Raw genomic sequence first — 13222 nt, 5'->3', positions numbered from 1 at the left:
AGGTTCTAGCAGTTCTATTTTATGTCACCTAAAAATATCTTACTGTGTTCAGTTTTACACACAATTTCATTTATGCAATTGTAAGACTGTATACAAAGCTACATGATTACCACCAGGGACTGGAACCAGACTAACTTCTGTTAGGAGATTTTGCTCTTCCTAAGTCTAAATAAACTTTTTCATTCAATCTCATTATTCCGTAACACATTCTTTCTAAATACCTACTCTTTACTCTTTCTATTTAGATCATCCAAATAGTAGCGTTATAGGATATATTATATAGCTCAGTCAAACCATGTATATTCAGATCTTTTGATAAATCACTTGGAATCAGTCCCTCCCAAGTCCTAGTGAACTTTCAAATATAAGGCTTAAATTAACTTAATTACAAGTTTTCCTTTGCAGACTACCTTTGAAGTTTCTGATCAAAACCAAGGAAACACCAGGAAATAAAGTTAGAATTAAATGGCTTCAGCTCACTCACTGGCCCAAACTACCAAAGCTTGAGTAAGTTGTTTCTAGCTCTATCAGATCTGCTTTGCTATAGTTGGATGAATGGACACATCTTAGTGGTCCTTTGTAACGTGGAATGGTTTACTTTAAAGCTATAAAAATGGTGGGTGCAAAATAAAGAAATCTTCTGCCCAAGGAATTTACAGTCTCCAGTCTTTTCAAAGATGGCATCTAAGTCCTTGCCAGGAATTCTGCAGATATAATCCATAACAACTACAACTTTATATATGTGCTTTTTATGTTCACATAATATTTGAGGTAGTTAACTGCTTGGCAGGTGCAAATAAATATTTAAGTTTGTAAACCAGGCAGAACTTCAAACAGATCTGTACTCATAATTAACCACATTCCCAAAACTGAAGGATATGATTTAGACTATGGATTCAAACCCTTTGAAATCTTGGACTTTATAATTTAGCAGTCCAGCAAAAATATAAACAATTGACTGTTCATCTTTTATCAGTACATGTGCAAAACTGATGTGCACCAGTTTTCTTGGTGCTCTGTTGTCAAGTTATATGGCAGATGAGATCTGAATAGTTCCCAACTCCCCTCATCCCTTCTATCCTCCCTCTCATATTTTTAAAATAGGGCTCATCTCCTGTGGCAGTTCACCTCAGGACTGCAGAAAAGAGCAATAAGACTTGTAACCTCAATTAGCTAGACTTCAAAACCCCATTTTTTATTTTTGTGCCAGAAAAAAAAAAAAGAGCAAGTAAATATACACTATATTTATTTCTCCTATTGTGAAGTGTTTTTCACAGTACACTTAGCCCACTCTTCCCTTTCCACTTCACTTTTCAATGCTACCATCAATGGTACCAGGTAACATTAATGAAAAACTTCTCTCTCAAATGATACATAGTACAAGCCATGAAAACCCAAACACTAATTTAGAAAACTGCATTAAAATTAATTTTTAAAAAATCCTCAAAATTCAAATGCACTTCTATTTTCTGGATATTTATACAGCTTTCACTATCACAGTATTGTGACATCTCATTACCTTTAATGTATGTATCCCCAGAACAACTTTGTTCAGAAGTGGGTTTCACTTAAGGTATCAAGTGAGATGACTGGTCAAGGCCACCTAGGAATCTGTAGCAAACTAAACTCATAACTTAGTTTCAAGCTAAAAATATGAAAAGCATACAATAACACAGACACCTCTTAAAGTACTACCTTGGCAGTGTTAACTTTCCCGTTCCGTATATAGTACTCAAACACTGATTCAGACAGAACAACCAAAAGTATAGCAGACTGTAAAGGGTAATGGAGTTAAGTGGTATGGTTTTTCCCTAAAAGTTGAATGCAAAGCAGAAAGTAAATGAACAGTAAATTAGATTTTAAACATTCTTTCAATTAAAATAACCTCAAATTTCATTTAAAAAAAATGCTTTCAGGCATTATTAAGATCGTAATCTGCAAGCACATTTTAGAATTTGTTTCTAGTTCCACTGATTATCCACAACCTATGTAAGTCCCTAGACAGTACAGCACAGAGAAGTTCCACTTAGGCCACGATGATTACAAGAACATTTGGGTATTCTCAAGGAAAAGCCTTCCAGTCATTAAGACACTTTTAATTGATGTCAGGTGATACAACAGGTTGCAGCACTACACTGGTGCTGGGAAACAAAGTTTTTAGTAATACCTTTGAGTATATGGCCTTGTTAAATAGCACACAGTTTTAGCTTCCAGAAGTACCTTAGGCTGTGGATCAGCCTCATCTAGAATCCAATAATCAGCCATATCTATCAGCAGAAGTCTCTGAGCAGGACAGGCTGCAACAGTGTGCTGCAAACATGTCAGATTTAGCTGCTGTTGCAAAGTGCAAAGTTAGTGTCAGCCTCTCCTGAGCTGAGATAGGGCAGGCTTCTTCACAAGCAGCTCTCTTGCTTTGAAAAGTTACAGTGTGACTGCTAAACATGGTAGCAGCTGCTCTCAGTTACTTCACTGGGACAACATGTCAGACATCGCACACCACCTTTCATGTTCTGTATAAGGACTGTTACACTCAGGAGTAGCTTCAAACAGTACCTTCCTGTTTTATTCACAATTCCTTTTCTGAGCCAAGATGCAGGTCTCCTTTTCCTTCATCATACACCTAGTGCAAGGAAGCAACCTATGATACGTAGCCCTGCCTTAGCAACCATCAAGCTGCCTCCGTCTCACAGGGTCTCTGTGCAGCAGCAGTCTCTTGGTGATAGTATTTATCATCACGTATTTGGTGGCAATGCTGGCTTAAAGCACTCTCTCCCTTTCATCTCTGCTTTTTCCTCCTTGTCATACATTGTCCTCAACTGTACTAATATTACTGATTATGAGGCTGAGCTGTAAATCTGACCATGGGACTGATCCATGTTAGAAGTGTTTAGTTCAGTGATCTGTTCCATAGTACACCCTAAAAATCTATCGTGTCAGCATAACTGCACAGGTAGGGCACTGTGGAAAGAACTTACTATTGCCCAAACTGTCATTTCAATGTTTCTGAACTGCCTCTGATGTGTTCTGTTGACAAAACAATCTAGAATTGCAGTTGAAGTTCTGAGTTGCAATATAAGCTTGATGAGGCTGAGATATAGATTGCTTTTTCATATATAAAAAAAATACATGGAAGCCATAGAGAGTTCTAGAATTATTTTTTTTTTTAATAAGAAAATTATGGTGAAAGAACTGGAAGGACTCTAATATCTGTACTGGAACATTTTCAGGAAAAGGCTGACACCCAGACTATCCCAGTTGTTTTTTTTTCTGCATTAATTGTGATTTATGTAAATTTGAATCACGTATAAGGTTTGATTTATACAGAAACACATTACTGGTAAGATAGGACAAAAAAGGTTCTTACTATCAAGCCATACCAATGACTATTCAGGCACTGGCAACTTGAAGCCACTTAAAGAATGAAAGATACTAAACCACTTGCTTAACTACATGATGCTATGTTTCCTACTAAATGAATGAGAAATGAAATAATGCTGAGCCACATGAAGCACACTTCCTTCTGAATCGATACAATCATTTCAGTCTCCCACCCCAGAAGAAAGCACTGCTTAAAAAAACAAAACAAAAAACCCAAAACAGAAAAAACAACCCCAAACAAAAACCCCACACACTCAAAAGCAAGCTATTTCAGTGGTTCAAAGGCTTCACAAACATTACCAAGGATACATGTTTATGAGAAGAAAAGGCTATATAGATTTTTTTTTTTTAAATGAACAAACAGAAGCAAACAAACAGGAGAAGAAGCTTCCACTCCCTTCCCCATCATCAATGCTAAATTGTTGATACAATAACAAAGCCGGCTTTCTTATGACGGCAATATGTTAAAAGTACTTTATAAAAAATACAACCAACATAAGTGATCAATGGCTTTTAGTTCTAAGTTAATATAACATCTGCAGCGCTGCTGTTAGTACAGTTGATAGGGAATCAGAAAGGAAAAGTAAGGGTGTACTATTTTTTCTTATTTTAAGGAAGAAAGAATTACTTTAAAAACATTCTTGAAAAAGAGTGCCTCACTAAACTGTGACAGCAAAAGCTGAAAAGAATAGTCTAGATTCAGAACTAGTTACATGAAGTAAGGCTGGGGTTTTTTTGTTGGTTTTTTTGTTTCATGCTATAAAGGGTGTCTGAAGTTGCTTATCTATGCAGACAGGAAGGTCAATCCAATAGATTGAGCACTAGTTTGCAACTAAAATTAAACACTCATCATAGAATCATAGAACAGCCCAGGTCAGAAGAAACCTTGAAAGAAGGGACAGGAAGCCGAGATGAGATGATCCAGCACCCTGTCCAATTGCATCCTAAAAACCTCCAGTGATGGGGACTCTACCACGTTCCTGGGGAGGTTGTTCCAGTGAATGATTGTTCTCACTGTAAAAATTTATTTCTTATTATAGAGATAAAACTTCTCTCCTGGTAAAATCTGTACCAGTTGCCCCTTGTCTTGTCCACGTGGCGCCTTGTGAAGAGAGAGTCTCCGTCCTCTTGTTCCACTCTGTGGCCTCTATCTATCTACTCTGTTCCACCAAAAACTTCCTGCATTACCATGGGCAAGTTGATTTCTGTGCTAGTGCCTCATATATAAATTAAGAAAAGGCAACAGCATTTCCCTAACTTCGAAAGGTATTATGAAATGCTCACATAGTAGAGCAACAAAGGTCATATAAATAACTTAACAGTTGTAAAAATAAGTATATATACAACCACACACATATGTGTGTATATACATATGTGTATATACACACACTCCTACTCTGTACAGGTGGTATTTTGCCCTGCACATTTATCCATACTGTTGGTGCAAGTCTGTGGTATACCTGAGTGTATCTGGCAACATGGGAACAGACTGGACTGTCACACAGGACCTGATTTGATTAGCCTTTAACCATACTTTAAGTCACCTGTGCAGCCTGTGTTAAGATTCTTAAGTCCGATCTTCAGGTGTCACTGTCTTCCCTTAAGTGTAGGGATAACTAATGACTGTTGACTTAACCAGGTTTTATAAATCCACAAAAAAAAATCCCACTGAAGTTTAAAAAAACCCCAGATATCACAATTAGGTAACAATGTACTAGCTTTGATTTCTATAACACCATGTACTCAGTTTAACAAAGGCAAAAGGAAGAAAGTACATGCACAAGCATACTTAACACTCTAAAGTGGTTGCTGATCAATTCAGTGGCAATGTATTTAAGTCATGGTAGCCATCTGCATCACAGTATTTATCTTAATTTTTATCTTGAGAACTCCAGTTTTCCTTTCATAGTGTTTAGCCTACTAAGTCCACTTGGCTTTTGAGAGGAACACAGTTCCTGTTTTTGTATAGTCAGTAATAACAAGAAAGAAATCTACAGATTTAGATTGTAACTAAGATGAAGTAGTTTCTCATAAGTAAGAGTGAAGTGAGGGCACTACAGTCCTTGACATTGGACCTGTTTGCTTCAGCTTACTCAGAAGTAGAAGTTCTACCTGAACTGAGTTTCGAGGGAAAGAAATAGGGACATATGTTTACATCAACTGTTCACACAGTCCCCTGCTGCATGATCCAATAGCTGGCCTTCTGTATTCAACAATATAGGCTGAGGTTTTTTGTTACTAACATAAAAAAGAAACCTGTCAGTCAATTGCTTAAAACACTTGGGGGGGTGGGGGGAACTGAACCAAAAACCCCACTGATAACATTGTATTTTACTATATACTTAGACATACAGTCATGCTTACACATCCAGCAGTATATCTTGTTTTATCCATGAGCACTAAATATTTGATAGGAACACAGACACATTATTTGTTATTAAGAAACTGTTGTTAAACTACAGCATAATTACAAAATTGCTTTCTCACATGTAAAAAAACCAAGCAAACAAAACTCCCCCTGTGCTGCAAATTACTTCAAGTATATCATTAAATCCCTTTTCCCTTTGCATTCTGACCTTTGACTTAACATACTTTGTTGCTTCAAGCTGTAGTTCAGCAAGACTACTTTCAACTGCATTTCAGTAACAGCCACAGCATCACATCCTTTGCTATGATTCACAGAAAATTGTACGTCCGTTTATAAAGGAAATTATGCTTCCACTCACATTTAGGTTTGAGCAAAATCTGTTATTTCAGTTCTAGTGTAGTAGCAAAAAATAGTATCTTAAAGCCTATTCATGTCTGGGAGAAGTAATTGCTTACACATTGAAATTAATTAAGCATTCATATTTTCAGAAAAACTCGTCCTAAGAGTCAGGACTATCAGATTGTAAACAAAAATAGTTAAAGTAAAAACATAACTTGAATAGTGTACTACTGCAAACTACAACCTTCCTATTTTAGTTTAGCATTTCTTTATTAAATTGAAAGTGTAATTACTGAGGGCACTAGTTTTTATGCTTTTGGTTTTTATTTGCCAGCTAGATAAGTATGATACGTCAATGCATATAATACTGCTTTAGTAGGACCACTGTTATAAAGTGCCATATTTACAAGTGCCTCTATAAATTAAAACACTCCCCAGAACCTTTCAGTCCTCAAATTTAAGGCCAACCTGAAAAAAACCAAAACAGCCAAACAAAACGACATCCATACCGTTAAGTCATCTTCAAAGCTCTACTTCAACTGTTTTTATGACTAAACCTTAACTAATACTGCCTAACATAGAAAGCAATCCTCATTAAAGTGTGAAACTAAATATATCTGTTAACACACTGAACATTAGCTACAGGGGTTGGAGAGATAGGGAAAATGTGTCACTCAATTTCAGTAAATCTCTTCAAACCACCCACAAACCACAATACTTAACTTGTGCTTTTTTTCAGAGCTGAATATAGTAAAAAATACAAAGCCACAAACTGAAAGCTTCTTTTTCCCCTCTTGTTTAAACACACATACACACCAGACTTAGTAATGTTTCATATTAAAAAATTTTCCAAAACAACATTTCCAATTTTCCCTTGGATCTACATACCATACTTGCCTACAAAAGCAACCCTGAAAATTAAATTTCACTCCTCCTAAATAACACCCTAAATTCTACCTTTATCATCCTTTTTACACTATCAGTAAGAGTACAAAACAGTTTGCCCTTCTACATGCAAAGGCATTGGGCAGGGCAGCTACTTCTCTCTTGCTTTATGGCCCCATCTATCAGGTATCAATCAGACTGCACCGTTATGTCTGGGCCACAGTTTTACACTCTAACAATGGGCAAGATGTAGGTATAGTAGCTGGACACTGAAGAAAGAGTCTCATGCTTATGCATGAGACTTGACAAGGCTGCTCACCCTTCATGATACCAGCTTGCACTCTCACTTTTTTGCTGGACCATCTTCACACCTCTAGCATGACACACCTGCTCCCCCAAAACATCCACTCTCACCATGATGCATAACTCATTCTGTTCTTGCTCTCACCTCGGCGATCAAGTTAGTGAATCCCACCAGACCCCTCCTTCCCTCCTGTTTCAGCTATATCTTCCTTCATTGTTCTCTATCCTTGCTCATACACAGCACCTACTTTCTCTGTGCTGAAAGCAACTAAGATCCCCCTCAAGACTTGCATTCAGACTTGGAATTTTGCTGGAAATTTTGCCAAGTTAATCTTCTAGTTCTACTGAATCCCAGTCACCATTCACCTCCGTTGATTCACTTCTGCATTCCTAAAAAACCTGCTAATTCCAAAACTTCTATGGGGATTTTCTTTTGGAAGAGATGTAGTTGTTCTAAAAGAAAAAACATTTACATAAGACTCAAGATAACAATCTTTCCTTCTCCATGATATTAACAAGGACTTCTTATGTGCTTTCTCCATACTACCATGTATTTTTCTGGCCTCAACCTTCTCAATTACTTTACATGGCATAAAGATATGGATTAAGTTCATAGCATTTTTAATAAATTGTAAAACAAAGAAATTGAGCCTTACTTGAATCTAGCTTCCCAACACAAAGTGCTCCAACCACTGAGCTAGTGAAAACAGAACAATCACCTATCTCCCAGCTGTTCTAAGGAAATATTTCAGTTCTCACCGGAATCCTATTCTGTATTTATGTGCTTATGCCTTTATTTTTATTATAAACCATTCTGTTAAGACAAGTTGTTGTACAGAAAATATTTAAACATTGTCTATAGTGGCAATTTAACCTAAAATCCAGAAATGATTCTGAAAGTTGGCATTGTAAAAGTCAAGTCCTCCCCCCCGGCCCCGTCCCATTTCAGTGGTCTGTACCAATCACTAGTTTGAAATTCATTTTTCGTACTCTCCTCTACACAGTGAGGTTATTCAATCTTAATTCCCTGTAGTTTTCCCCCGCCCTTTGTAGCACTAACTCACCTTTTAAAAAAATCATTTTAATTTGAAAGCCCATACCCAGATCCTCTAATGGTACTGCCTACTTTATTAATGGCATCATAATTTTCTGAACTGAGCATTTTATATAAAGAGACCCAGAAAATATGGTACTTGAAAAACTGTAAAAGGTTCAAACACCAAAATAATAAAAAAATATTTCCACAAAAGTACAGATATCTATTATTTTAAGCACTTATGTAAATGCACTTACTGGAAATAAAGTAAATTCAAGAAAGCATGATTTGCTTACCTTTGAGAGTTCCATTCCAGGTCCACACTGTTTGCAGAGGATACAGTTTCCAGCGTGGTCCCTAAATTCTTGCTCTCTGCAATCTCCAGTCTCACAAATTACCCTAGTTATCTTAAAAAAAAAAGTAAACTCACCAAAATATAATTAATCTGTGATTAACATAGAATTTATATAAACTCTAAATCTGAGAAATAAATTCATGTTTCTATCTTAAAAATAACTTTCTGCATTATCAAAAACTTTAAATATGGCAACGAAAATTAATCATCTAACTCCAAACATGGATAAGTGGCCTGAATTTTAAAGGTTCTCATTACTCAGTGACTTGTAATAATTTTACAATTTTTGGAAGACCTGCTTGATATTTGGCACCTGTGGAATGTTAAAACACTTAATTGTTTGAACATGAGTTTAAGTTCCTCACCTTAATCAACATTACGAAAAATGCACATGACCATTTAACTAAAGCTACAATTTTCATGACAATAAGCTATGTCACATCACATTATATTACCATGTTTCATTTATTTGTGATTTTTTATTTTTCTAATGATGCTACTACAATTGAATAAATAAGCTAAAATCTATTTCTTTAAACATAAATATTTGGAGATTTTAAAAGGTCACTCAAAAAAACCCCCAAACCTGTATGAATACTGTTTATTCTAAATTTCACTATCACTTTTTATTTAATGGGCCAAATGACAGAGAATCCAATTTCTGCCTTCAAAGGCATTTAAATACATTATCTGACCAAACCAGAAACTAAGGTTATGAGAAATACCTTAAGCAGTAATATCAGCCATGCAAAGTCTCAGTATAACCACTGGAACCCTACCAAGGAACATTAGCAAACCCTGTGAGCTCCCTCAATAGAATTTTAAATTAAATGTCTACATACAGGCTTCCATCACAGAAAGTGCTCTCCACAATTGCTACTAAATTCTTACTTTGTGTATTAGCCTCTTCAGAAAGACCAAAGCCTTTCCGATAGCTATGAAGTGTTAATTACCCTTAGTTCCAGAGCTTGTCTCTGCAAGCCAGAGTTGAAGTATGCTTAGTAGGCAATGTAATTGTGTGCTATGCTATGTTCTGTCGATAAATTGACTACTCCAAACTCCTAAACTACGTATATAGCATACTGTACTAAGAGATGGTCACTGCAAATTGCCTAGAATTCCTGCCATCTCTCTGAAGTGAAGCAATATCACCTTCACAGCACTATATTCACCTATATTTTCTGTCCTAGTGCAGTCCTTCTTCCATGAAGAGGCTCACAAGCTAAAATTTTTTAATTGCATGTGAGGAGTAGCAAGAAATTATACAAATCAGTTGACCAAGTTCACTTTTAAATTGATCAAATATGTATGTAATTGTCTGTGTATATGTTTAAGACTTTTAGCGTTAGCAGTAATGTGTAAAACAATAGACACCATTCCAGTGTCCAATATAATTTTTTCAACATTCATCCTGTGAAAAAAATTTTTAACTTACCAAATATGCTAGTAAAATAATGAGCATCTTCAGTTTATCTTCTCCTTGTAATCCTTTAGCATCCATTTCTTACAACTAAACCTTTCTCCCTAGAAAAAGAAAAAAAAAGAAAAAACATTATATTTCACAATGTTGTTTAAATTGCAAAAGTCATATGTCCATAGTACTTCATGTCATTCAGCATGTCAAAATATATAGCTGTTAATGCCATTAAAATATTTCAGATGGATTGCTGGAAGCTAAACAACAAACATATGCTTTAAAAATCATGTTCTTTTTTAGAAGACAAGGCAATATACAAGTTTCTGTAGTCTTAATTCTCAAAAGAAGAGACTGCTATCAGTCTAGATTAGAGAACATCAACATTTGTAAATCTAACATCCCTAACACATCTTTCTTGCTTGTTAGATGCCCAACTAACTACTAAGTACATGATCAACAGACAAAAATCAACTTCTTCAAATATGCCACATATCAGCCAAGACATAGATGATCATGAGAATGTTCCTTCTGTGTTGCAATGTGGAGCAGAATGGGTTTGCCTAGTGGCTAACATAACCTCTTTTACTTCATTCTGCAATGAACTGGAGGCATACACAGGATCTGTTTCTACCACTTACCTAAGAGATATTAACTTCTAAAGATGTGTTAACATGATTGTTTATGATCTGGTAGGCAAAGACTATTATAGAAGACATTTCAAGCAGCATAACCAAATCACATCCTACCTCAGACAATTTTTATCATAATCTCAGAAAAAGAAGAAAGAACAGTCCATAAAGCCTTGCTTAGTTATTTTTTAAGAAGTGGTAACAAACAAATGATTAAAAAAAAAAAAATGAAGGGGAACTATTTGAAACCGTCATGGAAAAGAAGTTCTAATTTGGGATTAGTTTTTTTGGATTATTAAATCAATGAACTGCACCTCCACATTCGTTAAGAATATGGTGCTTGGCCAACAGAACATTTTTTCTCTGCTTACTTTCCTTTTGCTTATTTGAGTCTTTGTGTTAATTTCCTGTTTCTTACTTTTTGGTTTTGCCAGTTACCTGGAAATGCAAGTGTAACTTTTAGTTCAGAAATCCAAACTATATAGCAACAATAACAAGAAAAGAATAAATAAATCCAGCTTACATAACATGCTATTTGAATTTGATCCTAAATTGCATACCTTATATGACAGTAATATAACGTCATTGCTTTCAGCTAGATGTGAAAAATGATGTTTAAAACATTTCTGGCCTACTTCAGAGCTTAAGGACTGATGTTTAATTACGCTGTTTTAAAAGACAAAACAAGTAATTTTTATCATTGAAGAGTAGAAGAGACTGACAAATGAAAGGATGGAATCCAAAATGTAAGGAAAGTAGTATAGAAAAAGATTAAGAACAGTTGCAAAATGCTTTAAAATATGGAACTATAATAAGCATAATACACTTCAAAAAATATAAAACCAGAATGAGCACAAACTGTAACTAACACACAATTTCACATTTTACTGCATGAATACCCTAATTAACAAATTCTAATCAGTAAGAAGAAAGTATACTTCAGTGGCACTATTGATATCTTTTAAGATAAATTGTATTTTGAAGTGTAAAAAGAGCTAAAGTCTGCTAGGAAGAACAGAACAGGCAAAGAGGTGTGTCAGGGAGCACTCTACAGGAAAGCCAAGACTACATTTTTATGGTTATTTCTCACTTAGTGATGGTAATGGTCTACAGGCCAATGACAATTATCAGATTATAGGCATGTCAACATGGGTAAAAAAGATGACAACCATCAAGTAATACAAATACACACAGATATAGTATTTGACATAGGTTGCTTTTTTAAGTCTGAGGAAAAAAAAATAAGCAGAGAAACATGAAATGGGAAATCTCAGAAAGAATTCTGGATGACCCAAATACAACAATTTGATGTAAAAAGTACTGTAGAACAAACAGAAAAATGGAAAAGGAAAGTCAACAAATTTTAAAAGTTATTAAGTGCACAAAGTTGGCATGAGAAGCTGACAGTGCTAATACTGCAAAAAAAGTTAGGTATATAAGAACAGAAGTATATAAGAACAAAACAATTTCTAGTAATAGCAAAGACCAAACAGTGGACAGAGATAGTAAAAATACTGTTAAGGGAACTCAGAAGTTTCAAGAAATGTTTCTCATCTATGTTTGGAAAGAAACAAGATGGATAAAAACATACATCATATAATATATCTTCTGGCCAAATAGTAACTGAAGATCTGCTAAGTAAAAACAGATGAGACAAAAGACAAATTGTGAGACTTTGCACCTCAGTAACCTTGAAAAAAGTATCAAGAAAGACTTAAGCTTGCTGCTGTTCAATTTTTATACAGTTTGGAATGCTACAGAAATTCAAGAGTGGTAATGTTACGAAAAGATTAAAAAAGAACTAAGAATAGCAATACAATAAACATCTCTACACAATATTACAGAAAAGCAGTCCTGCAAAACAAACTTGACTTCACTTGATTCAGAGAAGACAAGACAATAAAGCTAAAGACAAGACAAAAAAGTCTAAAAGCTAAATGATATAAACTGATTAAATATTAATTCAAAGAATCATGCTGAAACAAAAGAGATTTGGGAGAAAAATCCCCATTGACTTCTTGATTTCATATAATGGTATTCAGTGGAAAAAATTAAATACTTTACATGCTTTCTTAATTGCTATAGGAGGCAAAACTTTACTTAAGTGTGCAGGTGAAATAAAGCTGTAAATGTAACCGAGTTGCTTAGAACTGAATGTCAAGTCATTATTCCAAGTTATATGAAATTATAGTCATTATATTCCTTAATATTATTGTTAAAGAAATAAAACATAGCACAGTTCTAATGTAATTATGTCCATCTATATAATACTACCAAAATTTTAAAAATAGGATTCTTTATGAGGTTAAAAGTATGTTTTATTTTAAATTTTAAGATTTACTTTTGCTTCTGAAAATAGAAGTGTGACATATCAAAAAAGAAATCAAATATCGTAATAATTGTGTATTTTTATGTCAAGTTCCATGTAGAATTATCAATACAAACAATATTAGTGAGCTGTACTAAGCCTAATGACCTAAAATATGGAGCTGTGGCATAATCTAAACAGTGT

The 13222-nt window shown here is 34.9% G+C and overlaps 2 protein-coding genes across 3 annotated transcripts in view; one reads left to right on the top strand and one right to left on the bottom strand.

The window, feature by feature from the left end:
* The window catches only part of MIPEP (mitochondrial intermediate peptidase), a 659177-nt gene that overhangs the window by 143420 nt on the left and 502535 nt on the right, over window positions 1-13222 (top strand). The window contains exon 20 of one of the 2 annotated variants that reach the window (XR_007767750.1): window positions 1004-1015. The exons of the other annotated variant lie outside the window; for it this stretch is intronic. The gene's annotated coding sequence lies outside the window, so the exon portion shown is untranslated. Of the gene's footprint in view, window positions 1-1003; window positions 1016-13222 lie in introns of those variants that run through there. 2 annotated transcript variants of the gene reach the window in all.
* Window positions 1-13222, bottom strand: part of TNFRSF19 (TNF receptor superfamily member 19) — a 61526-nt gene that overhangs the window by 38301 nt on the left and 10003 nt on the right. The window contains exons 2-3 of the mRNA XM_050911837.1: window positions 10100-10188; window positions 8606-8716 (exon numbers count right to left, since the gene is read on the bottom strand). Of these exons, the coding sequence (XP_050767794.1) occupies window positions 8606-8716; window positions 10100-10165 (177 nt within the window). The 5' untranslated portion in view covers window positions 10166-10188. The remainder of the gene's footprint in view (window positions 1-8605; window positions 8717-10099; window positions 10189-13222) is intronic.

This window comes from Gymnogyps californianus, chromosome 1 (genome assembly GCF_018139145.2).
Source record: "Gymnogyps californianus isolate 813 chromosome 1, ASM1813914v2, whole genome shotgun sequence".
Classification (NCBI taxonomy): domain Eukaryota; kingdom Metazoa; phylum Chordata; class Aves; order Accipitriformes; family Cathartidae; genus Gymnogyps; species Gymnogyps californianus.
Note: the sequence above shows the minus strand (reverse complement) of the source record. Positions and strands in the feature narration are given on the sequence as shown.